Raw genomic sequence first — 11,492 nt, forward strand, 5'->3', positions numbered from 1 at the left:
CTTGGGCCACTGGGAACTCACCTGCCTTGTAGATTTTTGAGATCACAGGATAGCTATTACAGCTTAAAGAGCCGTCGTGCGAGCCGTCGTGCGTACAAATGCTAGGATCCTGAAGAAGACAGGATGTATGCTTGCTGGACATTTTGTTTGTTTGTTTTTTTGTTTTTCGATACAGGGTTTCTCTGTGTAGCCCTGGCTGTCCTGGAACTCACTCTGTAGACCAGGCTGCCCTCGAACTCAGAAATCCACCTGCTTCTGCCTCCCGAGTGCTGGGATTAAAGGCGTGTGCCACCACCGCCCGGCTGCTGGACATTTTTTAAAGTGGGAATTTTTTGTCTGGGCATGGTGGCTCATGCCTTTAATCCCAACACTCAGAAGCAAAAGCAGGAGCATCTACAGCAGCGATCTCACCCTTCCTCATGCTGCGACCCTTTAATGCAGTTGCTCGTGTTGTGGGGACTCTAATGTCTTCATAACTCTAATGTTGCTACTGTTATGAATTGTAATGTAAATATTTGATATGCAGGATATTTAATATGTGATTCTTAAGTGACTCAAGGGGATATCTGATCTGTGACCCAAAGGGGTTGTGACCCACAGGTTGAGATCTGCTGATGTAGTTTTCATATGTGAACCTTTTAATATGATAAAGCATCATAAGATGACCGTGGTCCTTCTTTTATACTTTGTTTTGTAGACATGTCACTTCGTTTTATTAAGTAGTATGATTGCATGCATTCAGTATGTTTGCATATATGTAGATACATGTGTAAGTATGATAAAAGAGACCAAAGGGGAAAGGGAAGGGCTGACACCCAGGGTTGTCCTCTGACCTCCACCACATGCACCTTAGCACATGGGGGTGGGGCGTAGCTGGAGTAAATCATGGCCTTTGTATAAGTTAGGATTAAACAGGGTAGTGATGGTCAGGGGCCAGATCTGTTCCACACACTTGATTTTTTTGTTTGTTTACTTATATTTTAAATAGCTTGCAAAGTGACACTTTTTTGTTTTTAAAATGTGGAAGGAAAGTGTATTTATTTTGCTCCCCCTCAGATCTGTGGAAATATTTTCTGCCTCAGCACACCGTGTCTACCCTTAAAGTAGTGGAAGAGCAGGTAAACAGTGCATGGCAGACCTGCTGACTCCCAGGCTCAGCTCTGCTGCTCAGTGCTGTGTGCCTCTCGTCCACCTTACACGTGTGCCTTACTTTCCCATCTCTCTTAACTTCTCTTAAAGGGAAAACAGTGGGGGGGATCCATAAGTAGGAAACATTCCTAACCGATCTCATAGCTTGGTATCGTTAGTATCAGTTAGTAATTAAAACTGCTTTGTTTTGTTTTTTAAAAATGTAGATACTGACAGTGGTACTTAAGTAAGCTACAGACAGTCGTCTTGAGAAGACTGGATTTCATATCCTAAAATAGTAAATCTTGCTGGGCGTGGTGGCGCACGCCTTTAATCCCAGCACTTGGGAGGCAGAGGCAGGCGGATTTCTGAGTTCAAGGCCAGCCTGGTCTACAGAGTGAGTTCCAGGACAGCCAGGGCTATACAGAGAAACCCTGTCTCGAAAAACCAAAAAAAAAAAAGTAAATCTTATTTCAAATCTGAAATGCCAATTCCCCAAATTCAATGAGTATATTAAAAAGGAAGCTAACCATATTGATTAAGGTCGAAGAATCTGAAAAAGGCCATTTTTATGGAAATGATGACAGAAATTGTTGGTAAATATTTTGAAAGTTTTAAGCCTCCGGTGAAAAGTAAAGCTTTTTAATGAATCAATTAGTGGAATACTGAAAGAAGAAACTTAAAAAAATAATAATGAAAACCATATCCTAAATATTGTTACCAAACCCCAGTAATGGAATAGGTAGATCGAGATCATAAGCTGGAACCCATAGAGGAAGCTACAGAAATAGATTATGGTGGTGCACACCTGTAGTGCCAGCACTCAGGACACCGAGGCAGGAGGATCTTTTGAGTTATGAGGCCAGCCTGATCTACAGAGAGAGTTGTGGGACAGCTAGGACTACACAGAGAAACCCTGTCTCAACAAACAAACAAATCAAACAGAAAGATAGGAAGGTGCTCGTTTGACATGGAGCGCTGGTAGTTGTTATAACTCATTGGTGACATCTAATTGACATTCTTTGGAGAGCAGTTTGGCTGTGGGTACCAAGCTGTGAAGACATTCATGCTCACATTTGATAGTACCCTGAAGGTTGCCTCCTAAGTTCTACACTGTAAGTGCATTCTGTTCTGTTCTGTACTGGTATTTATAATCTAGAAAGTAGAAACTATTGAGTAAATAATTAGTGCCAAGTTGGCAGAAGATAGTCATCAGACACATTCTAAACACTAGGGCAGGGCAGGCAGAGGAAACAGCAATCTTTCTTTGAATTCTTAGGAATTTTGACCCATGGTGTAAGCTGTTTATGGAAATCTGAAAGGGACTGTGATAGAAATAACTTTCATTTATTATAGTTTTTCATCCATCATCATGAAAAATGTCCTAAAATAGATTAATCTTCCTCACAGTAAGTACTGCATATTTTTTATACCTTACCTCTTTCAGCTAGATGCTGGTGTGCCAGAAAAAATCAGCCTGATTTCCAGAGACGAGAAGAGCGTGCTGGTGGTGACATACAGTGACCTAAAACGCTGCTTTGAAAATACCTTTCAAGAACTGATTGCGGCTGCAAATGGTCAGTTGTAGTATTTGCTAAAAATGTTGAGAGGGCATGGTGAAGGACCAAGCCTCTAGCCAGTTTGCACTACGGCTGAACTGTCCTCCATCTCCTGCCACCAGGGGGAGGAGCAGGAAGGAGCGAAGCTTCTCACACGTGGGTCAGGCGCACTGTTACTTGAGAGGAAGACTGTCTGTCTCATTTTGTACGCACTCTGGCTGCCACAGGCCTCCGAGGAATTTGTGCAGACTAAGGTCACCCTTCAGTGAATGATGCTCCTGCTTACGGTTTTCCACTTGTGTATGCACTAATTGTCATTTTTTAAAGACTTTTTTCCTGATCTTTGACCTCTTGCCACATTGTACACTTACTAAGGGAACTATTTGCAAGGACAAAAACAAAGGGGGCAGCTGTTCGCCACTGAGAGATGCAGAATTTGCTCTTGGGGGGATGGGCCAGGTCAGTACTTTAGTTCATAAAATGCCATGTAGTGCATAGTCCTTATGAGTATTTTATGCAAGCTCCACATGCCAGCCACCCACTGTTAGCTCAAGTTGAGGCTTGTATTGTGTTTAAGAACACGCAGAGAGAACTATCATTGAGCTGTCAGATATGAATTCCCGTTTGTTGATTTAAATCCTTTTCCAGGTAACGATCGGAACAGTAACTGAAGGAGCAGGCGCTGCTCTTCTCCAGGTTCATCTAGAGGCTTCTTCAGAGAGGCGTCTGCCTGCCAGTCACATACACTTATATTGACGTAATTTTTAATAGCAAAATGAAATTGTGCTGAAGGCCTAAACGTGGAGGAGTTATATTACCTTAGGGTCTTTCCAGTTTGTGTGTTTGGGGGTTTTTTTTTTTGTTTTGTTTTTTTGTTTTGTTTTTGTTTTTTTGTTTTTGTCTTTGAACTACAGCTTTATAATGGTACTTTACACTGGATAGACTCAGACACTGTCGAAGGTGAGCTGAGCACAGCAGTGGCCTGATGCTTTGCGCCTGACTCTGGAGGGACACTTTTCTGCTGTGCCTTCGCACTCACTGCTTAACCCAAAGGACCGGGACTTTTGATAGAACTCACCCTGTAGGGTCGGTCATCTGAGAAGGCCATTTCAAAAGTTGGAGTTTTCCTCCATGGAACTTACTATTTGGACATGCAGTTGTCGCCAAACTCAAGTATTGTGGGATTTGTGGTTACTTCGATACTGAAGACTGCCAAATACATTGGGATTTTCTCTTAAACAGCCGCCATGAAGACTTCATCTCCTTCCTGGTGCCGCGTCTTGAGCGCACACTGGGTGTGCACCCCATACCTGGGAAGAAATGTGGGGATTCGGAGGTCAGGACAGACTCCCAGCACTTGCAACTGATGTTACTGTCTTCGTTTTTAACAAGTATGCGTATTTGTATATTTCAGAGAAGTTTTTAACATTTCTCTGTCCACTTTTTATAAGCTTTAAAATGATTTTTCTCTGCCTTGAAATTTGCATCAAGAAAAAGCACCTCTCTTCACTGAAAGCTTTGAGGACTAGAGACACACTTCCCATGTCTAACAAGCACGTCTGTATCCGAGAGCGCTAGCATCAGTTGTTAATGAGAAAATCAATTACTGCATTTGATCTGGATGGATTTTTAAAAGAACATAATGTTCAATATTCCAAGGATAATGAACATTTGCCACCATGATGTTCCTTGTGTTTAAAGGGAACGAGAACTTTTGGTGTACCACGCAGAAGTCTTTATCATTAGCTCATGTATTTGAGGAAGAGCAGCTGTCTTTTTATATGTTTTTTGACAAATCATATTGTAATTCTTTTGTACAAAAAAGAACTACTTGTATTCTAGAAGAAATATGAAATGCTTAATTTATAAGCGGGCTGGAGATTTTTTTCCAATATTGTTTTCTTTGAAAATGAAAGGGGATCATCTATTTTAGTTTTGGGGGCCTGGGAACTTTTTGAAAATTTTCATTTGTGGACCAATGTTATGTGAATGCTAAGGGCGGGCAGGGGTAACATAGGGCTCGGACCTCTAGTCCTGCATAGACCAGCAAACTCCCCTCTGCAAGGCAGGTTCACATCACAACCCCGAGTGTCTGCATCAGAAATGCTAGTCTGCTTCTGCCCCAGCAACCTCAGGACTTGGTTTGGGTATAAAAGGTAGTCAGCTGAAAGTTCCTAAGTAAATAGTGTCAGCCAGAAAACAGTCGGTGTCAGGTGATACGTATTTCTTAGCTTTGTTTTATATTTATTTTTCGTTTCATTTTCATTGGGAATGGTTTTCAAAAGAACTCTTGCGTTCTGCTTTGATGGGTTTCTTTGTTTTTCCGTTTCCTGGGAGCCCTCTTTCCCCAGTGTAAACCCATACAGGGGGTTGTCTGAAAGTTACGATTTAGTGCATCGAATGAAGGGTGTGAGCTCATCATAACTCCCTGTTATGACAGACACAGCACGGAAAGGACAACCCTTGAAATCATGTCGCGTCGTCACTTCAGCTGTGTACCCATCTCCAGTCCTGTTAGTGTATTCACTTCCCTGCAGATAACTTTGAGGGTGCCCTTATATTCAGCTTTGACCTTGGTTCTGTCATTGGATAGCAACATTGTCTCTAGAAAGCACCAGTGCGTTTAAGTTCTAATGTCACAATCCCAGTACCTGTTGCTCATCTTAACCCTGTTTTCAGTCTCTATGTGTATAGCAGTATTTTTTAATAAAGAATTGCAGAAATAAACTTGTATTTCTGTTGTTTTTATTACCAGTTCATATATGGTCTTGATTGGGTTTTTGAAGGCTGTTACTATGTATTTTGGGTGAAATGGTAGCAGATTTGTTCAGTGGTTTAGCAGTTATTTGTTGATTGTGGATCCCCTGTGCCCTTGGGTCTGTGCTGAGGCTAAAACTTAACAGATCCGAAGATTTGCAATGGACAGAATGTCCAAGAAACTATTTATCTGACAGAGTAGGAAATGGCATGGAGCGAGGTCCCTTCCCTCTTTGGGAAGGAAAGCAGGACCTCCCATGAGCTGGCAGCTAAGTATATCTCAGGGCCCATGCCTGTCCCTTGTGCAGAGAGAGAGACAAACTTCTCCAGTTTCTCCAAAAGCGTTCCAGAAGAACAAATTATGCAAAAATGTCATTAGCATTTGTTGAGCCTGAATAGTGTTTAATGTGGGTTATTGTGTTATTGTTTGTTTTGTTTTGTGTGTTTGAAATTCCTGTGATTTGAAGAGTTGAAGGCACAGAGTGGAAAGTGGTCAGGGGGCAGGAGACTAGAGTGGCCGAGGGATCAGCGACAGGAGATTGGCCAGTTGAAGGACTGGCAGGCGGCTTGAGGGGAACTTTCATATAAAAAGAGAATTGTAGCCATCCATGGATCCAGGTAAAAGTGAAAATGCACACTAGTTTGGAAGGCTTTTTAGGACAAGATGTTACAGCCAGGCCCGAGGTGACCTGGGACAAAAGCAGTGGAGCAGCTCCCATTTTCCTCACCCTACAGTCGGACAGCTCCCCTGGGCAGCGAGTTGTAGTTCCAGTTTAACACAAACCACAGAGATCCACACAGACTGCTGCGCCAGAAGGAGAAAGGCTGATTTAAAAACAAAAACAAAAAACAAAATCTGTGCCTTTAAACCTTTAAATCTTACTAACAAGCAGTGTGACAAAGTGGGTACGAACCCAGCTGGCTGCAGCAAAAAAAAAAAAAAAAAAAAAACCACCTAGGGTGGAAGTATTGGCCCCACGGCTGAGCCCTCGTTGACCTTGGCCAAGCAGCTTGCCCTCAGTGCCACGGTGGAATGGACTGGAATTTATCATCAGATACTATAACCCACTGTCTGTTCATGTCAAGCATGGTTCTCAACACCAAGGGAAGACACTTTCCTTGTGTTTGGAGCTTCCATTTTTCCTTGTCATTCCGAGGACAGTTACTTCCATTGCATTTACACTGAGTTGATTGTGAGTCTCCTAGGCAGGCTCTCAACTATACAGAAGAGTGTGAGAGTTTTGGTTGGGGGTGAGGGGATGCTAGAAACAATTCCCCTTGGATACTGGCAACTGTATGTAGTAATCAGAATGTAATTATGGTTAGGAGAACCAGTTATTACCAGATTTAGCAAATAAAAAGAGTTGAATCTAAGGATCAGGTACTATAACCATTTCTGGCATAAGCCTCTTGCATGGGAAACATTAATACCAGAAAGATGACCTGTGATTCTCATTTTCCTGGCCGTGTTTGCCCCTCTAGATGTGATGCAGTTTCAGAGGGTGGGCTGGCTCAGAGGTCTGATGTGAGCAAGGACTTGAAGGTCACGGAGTTGCCAATCCCACAGGTGAAGGCAAGTGAGGGAATGTTGTGGGACACTCAATACAGCTAGAACAGGCTTATGAAGTCAAGACCTGGGGAAGCTCCTAGCAAAGGCAAGCATGGTGGAGCGTGCATTTTGCCTTTCATCCTCTGTGAAAGGGCTGCTGGACAGTTGTGAGCAGAAGATTGGGAATGTGACACACTTAAAGATCACTCTGGCTGTCTTGTCAAGGACAGACCAGGGAAGAGGCGTGAAGCCACCACTGCTAGAGCAAGATTAGGGAGTTTTCTGTGGCCTTCTAAAGGAAAGGGGCAACAGACCAGGACGGCCTGAGAGAAGATGCAAAGTGTCGGATTCTGGTTGCCTTTTAAAAGCAGGACCAGCGTTGGATAAAGAAGAAAAGAGTGAGGCTTGGGATTGCTAGAAGAAAGATTTCTAAGTGGTTTTGATAGGAAGGCAGGGGGATCAGGAAGTGGGACAATTAAGTTTGTCCCGGAGCCTGAGATTTTTACACATTGTACTGGCACATTGTTTTGCACCAAGCTTAATGGTACACCTACCCTATTTCAGATTCTGTGGGTCAGGGATTTGGACAAGGCACCACAGGAATGACAACTAGGTTTCTAAGTTTGGAGCTTGAGGTGAGTGAGTTACAGCGGCAGGAGCTGGCCTGTCTGAATGCAGGGCTCTGCTGAGACACAGCCTCAGCATCTCCCCACGGCCTGGAGCTTGCAGAGAAATGAGCATCAAGAGGTAGGCAGACAATAGGTCCTTTCCTGACTGGTCCACCAAGTCATGCTATACAATGCCAGTCACTGAGGAAATGCTAGTCCTGAGGAAAGGGGACTTGGGAAAGACTGAGTAGTATGTGAGCTGTTGAGGCCAGCTAAAAGATACAGGCTCAGAGCACCGAGAAGAAACACCACCTTGGCCCTTAGGCATTCTGAGTTCAAGGCCCAGCCAGGACTGATCTGTATGTTGAAGATCCTCCATCAGACAGATGCCGTTTAAAGTCATGGTGTTGCTTGAGGTACCGAGCCTAAGTGAAGGTCCCAGCCCTAGAGCAATGTTCAAAGGTCAGCGAAGTGAGGTTCGGCTAGCTAGAGACCAAAGGAGAAAGGGGAGAAGGGAGTATTTTCTGCAGTCAAAGAGACATGCGTACAATGTGTGCATCGTGTGTACTGGTTCTTGTGGAGGCTGGAAAAGAGCATCCGATTCCTTTGAGCTGGGAACTCCAGCATGTGGGTGCTGGAACTCCAACTCGGCTCCTGTATAAGCAGCCAGTGTCATTAACTGCTGAGCCATCTCACCAGCCTCCGTCAGTCCTTCTATCTGTCCATGGTGTCTTAGTTATCTTTTCTATCACTGAGATAAGACACCATGCTGAAGGCAGCTTTATAGGAGAGTTTATTGAGGGCTCAGAGTTTCAGAGGGTTTGCGTCCATGACCATCATAAGCAGAGAGCATGAGAGCAGGCAGCCAGGCATAGTGCTAAGCAGTGGCTGAGAGCTTCCATCTTGATCCACAAGCACCAGGCAGCAAAAGCTAACTAGGGGTGGCTTGTGCTTTTGAAAACTCAAAGCTCAGCACATACACGCACACACCCATTGACACCACCTCCAACTAGGCCATACCTTCGAATCTTTCCCAAAGAGGTCCACCAACTGGGACCAAGCATTCATTCATATATAATTATAATATATATATATATATATATGCATATACATATACCTATTGGGTCTATGGTTATTCAAACCACCACAGAGCATCTCAATGGACCCGGAGCTCACCGTTTAGCTGGATTGACTGACCAGAAAGCCCCAGGGGGATCTACCTGTCTCTGCATAAACACTCACCTACTGCAGTGCCGGGGTCACAGATGTGCACTGCTGGGCTGGGCTTTTACATGCTTGAGTTACAGATCTGAACTCTGCTTCATGTTTGTGCAACAAGGTTTTTGTTTTGTTTTGAACCAAACTAAGCCATTTCCCCAGCCTCAAAGACTTTTTCAGAAACTGTACAACTGCTTGCTGGTGCTAGCTTAGGGACTAAGCCACCAGGTGGCTGATGGGCTTTTGCAGAGCGGCTTAAGTGTGAGCTCATGGCTCACACTGCAATCCTAAGTCGAGCTGGTTTTAAAGAGGAAGGAGAGGAGTTGGAAACCAGAGTTCTGCCATGAGGGACAAGGGAGAAATGATATGAGAGACATTGGTGTGTTTGTGTGGTCCCAAGGAAGGGGGACATAGAGGGGAGTTGATGAGAGGACCATCAAGAGCACTGCCATTGTGTAATTTCCCCACTGAAGGGAAAGGTAGTGAAGGTGCGTCCCAGTAGACAATGGAGTTCAGTCCTTCGGAGCACTTAGCATAGTTAACTGCCATGCAGGAAACACTCAGATGGGAGCAATTACAAGCTGCTGCCGAATGCCAAGCTGTGCAATGGTATTTGCTCATGGGTTACAACTGGGGGTGGGATGCAGACGTGTGCTCCCTGGTGAGGTTACAGTTGCTGTGGAATGCACCTGGAGGAGAATTCAACCTGGACCTTCGAATTTGGATTCTTATCTTCAGGGGAGTCACTCCAGAGACCGGGCAGCAGTTGTGACCTCAGCCCCTCTGGCGTCCTCACCACTAGGAAATACATCTGGCCCTGCAGCGCCCCGCCTGTGCCGCGGAGCCGTTTTCTATGCACTTTCAACCACCGGTGGTCATTTTAGCTCACAATGGGTAGAGTTGCCAGGGGGTGGGGATGGGGGGCAGCAGCTGGAGAGATTGCTCAGCAGTTAGGCCCCAGGTTCGATTCCCAGCACCCACGTGGCGGCTCACTACTATCCATAACGCTGTGGTGCACAAACATACATGGGGGCGAGGGGGACGCTCAGCGGTTAAGCACCAACTGTTCTTCCAAAGGACCTGGGTTCAATTCTCAACACACAGAGGCAGGCAGAATACCAGTGTACATAAAAATAAATCATTTTTTAAAAACATAAATTCACAGTGGGTTTCTCTTGGTATCACTTCAAAATAAACTGAGCATCTGCCGCAGTGTATTTTAGAGATGTTACTAGTACAACTCCCCTGGCTTTGTTTATTGTATTTTACTTGGGGGTTGTCTTAGTCAGGGCTTCTATTCCTGCACAGACATCATGACCAAGAAGCAAGTTGGGGAGGAAAGGGTTTATTCGGCTTACACTTCCACATTGCTGTTCATCACCAAAGGAAATCAGGACTGGAACTCAGGCAGGTCAGGAAGCAGGAGCTGATGCAGAGGTCATGGAGGGATGTTCTTTACTGGCTTGTCTCCCCTGGCTTGCTCAGCCTGCTCTCTTATAGAACCCAAGACTACCAGCCCAGAGATGGTCCCACCCACAAGGGGCCTTTCCCCCTTGATCACTAATTGAGAAAATGCCTTACAGTTGGATCTCATGGAGGCATTTCCTCACCTGAAGCTCCTTTCTTTGTGATAACTCCAGCTGTGTCAAGTTGACACAAAACTAGCCAGTACAATGGTTTTTCTGGTTCTCCTTTTTTGGTACTGCTTGTGATGGAACTGAAGCCTTCGGCGTGTATGAGGCCGGTGCTCCACACCTTAGATGCATCCCCACCCTAGCCTTCCCACCTTTTAAATGGGCACTATGTGGCCAGAAATGGTGCTTTAATCCCAGCCCTTGGGAGGCAAAGGTGTGAAGACTTCTGTGAGTTCTAGGCTACCCTGGTCTACCAAAAATAGTGCTATATGGTAGGGCTTTTTTTTTTTTTGGTGGTTCTTTTTGAAGGATAGCACACATACACATTTCCATATATGTGAACGTTCACAAAGAGTAACAGTGAATTATAATGGTGGACTCACTGATTCCCAGATTGGGTTGGTGTGGGGACTAGCTTTTGCTTTCTTAATTTCTCCCTTAAATGTCCATAATTCACAAAGTTGAAGGCTGTTGGGACCCAGCACATTTTTTCAGCATTCCTGACCTATGAAAGCCCCAAATCTGGAGATGTGTTTCCATGCTGTGGAAGTCTAAGGAACATTGCTAGGTCGTCCCACTGCTGAAGAAACGAATTCTCAAATGGCCTGTCACTTGCCAGAGCCATGAGAAAATATCTATGCTGTGACATGAGGCTGGCTCCTGAGACACTCTGCAGATCGTTTCCCAAAAGAGTGACTTTGTTATGAAACTAGACGTTTTCCTAGAACCCCCTCAGGCTACCATGTAAGCTAAAAACACAGGGTCTTTAAAATATTTCACATTTTTTGTTGTTGTTGTTGTTTCTGGGACAGGGTTTCCTCTGTGTAGCCCTGGTTGTCCTGGAATTAGCTCTGTACACCAGGCTGGCCTCAAACTCCCATTCAGTTGCCTCTGGCTCCTGAGTGCTGGGATTAAAGGTGTGCACTGCCACCACCTGGTTTGACTGTAGGAACTTTTAAAATCATAGTTCTGTGAAAGAAAGAAATTCAGGGTCAAGTAGAAAACTTGAGAAGTTCCCTGCTTTGAGCACAGAAACCAG

The 11,492-nt window shown here is 44.7% G+C and overlaps 1 protein-coding gene across 1 annotated transcript in view; it reads left to right on the top strand.

Moving 5' to 3' along the window:
* The window catches only part of Pan3 (poly(A) specific ribonuclease subunit PAN3), a 121,241-nt gene extending 115,812 nt beyond the window's left edge, over window positions 1-5,429 (top strand). Inside the window, exons 17-18 of the mRNA XM_029477820.1 lie at window positions 2,576-2,705; window positions 3,336-5,429. Coding sequence (XP_029333680.1) covers window positions 2,576-2,705; window positions 3,336-3,358 — 153 coding nt within the window. The 3' untranslated portion in view covers window positions 3,359-5,429. The remainder of the gene's footprint in view (window positions 1-2,575; window positions 2,706-3,335) is intronic.
* Window positions 5,430-11,492: the final 6,063 nt, after the last annotated feature.

This window comes from Mus caroli, chromosome 5 (assembly GCF_900094665.2).
Source record: "Mus caroli chromosome 5, CAROLI_EIJ_v1.1, whole genome shotgun sequence".
Classification (NCBI taxonomy): Eukaryota; Metazoa; Chordata; class Mammalia; order Rodentia; family Muridae; genus Mus; species Mus caroli.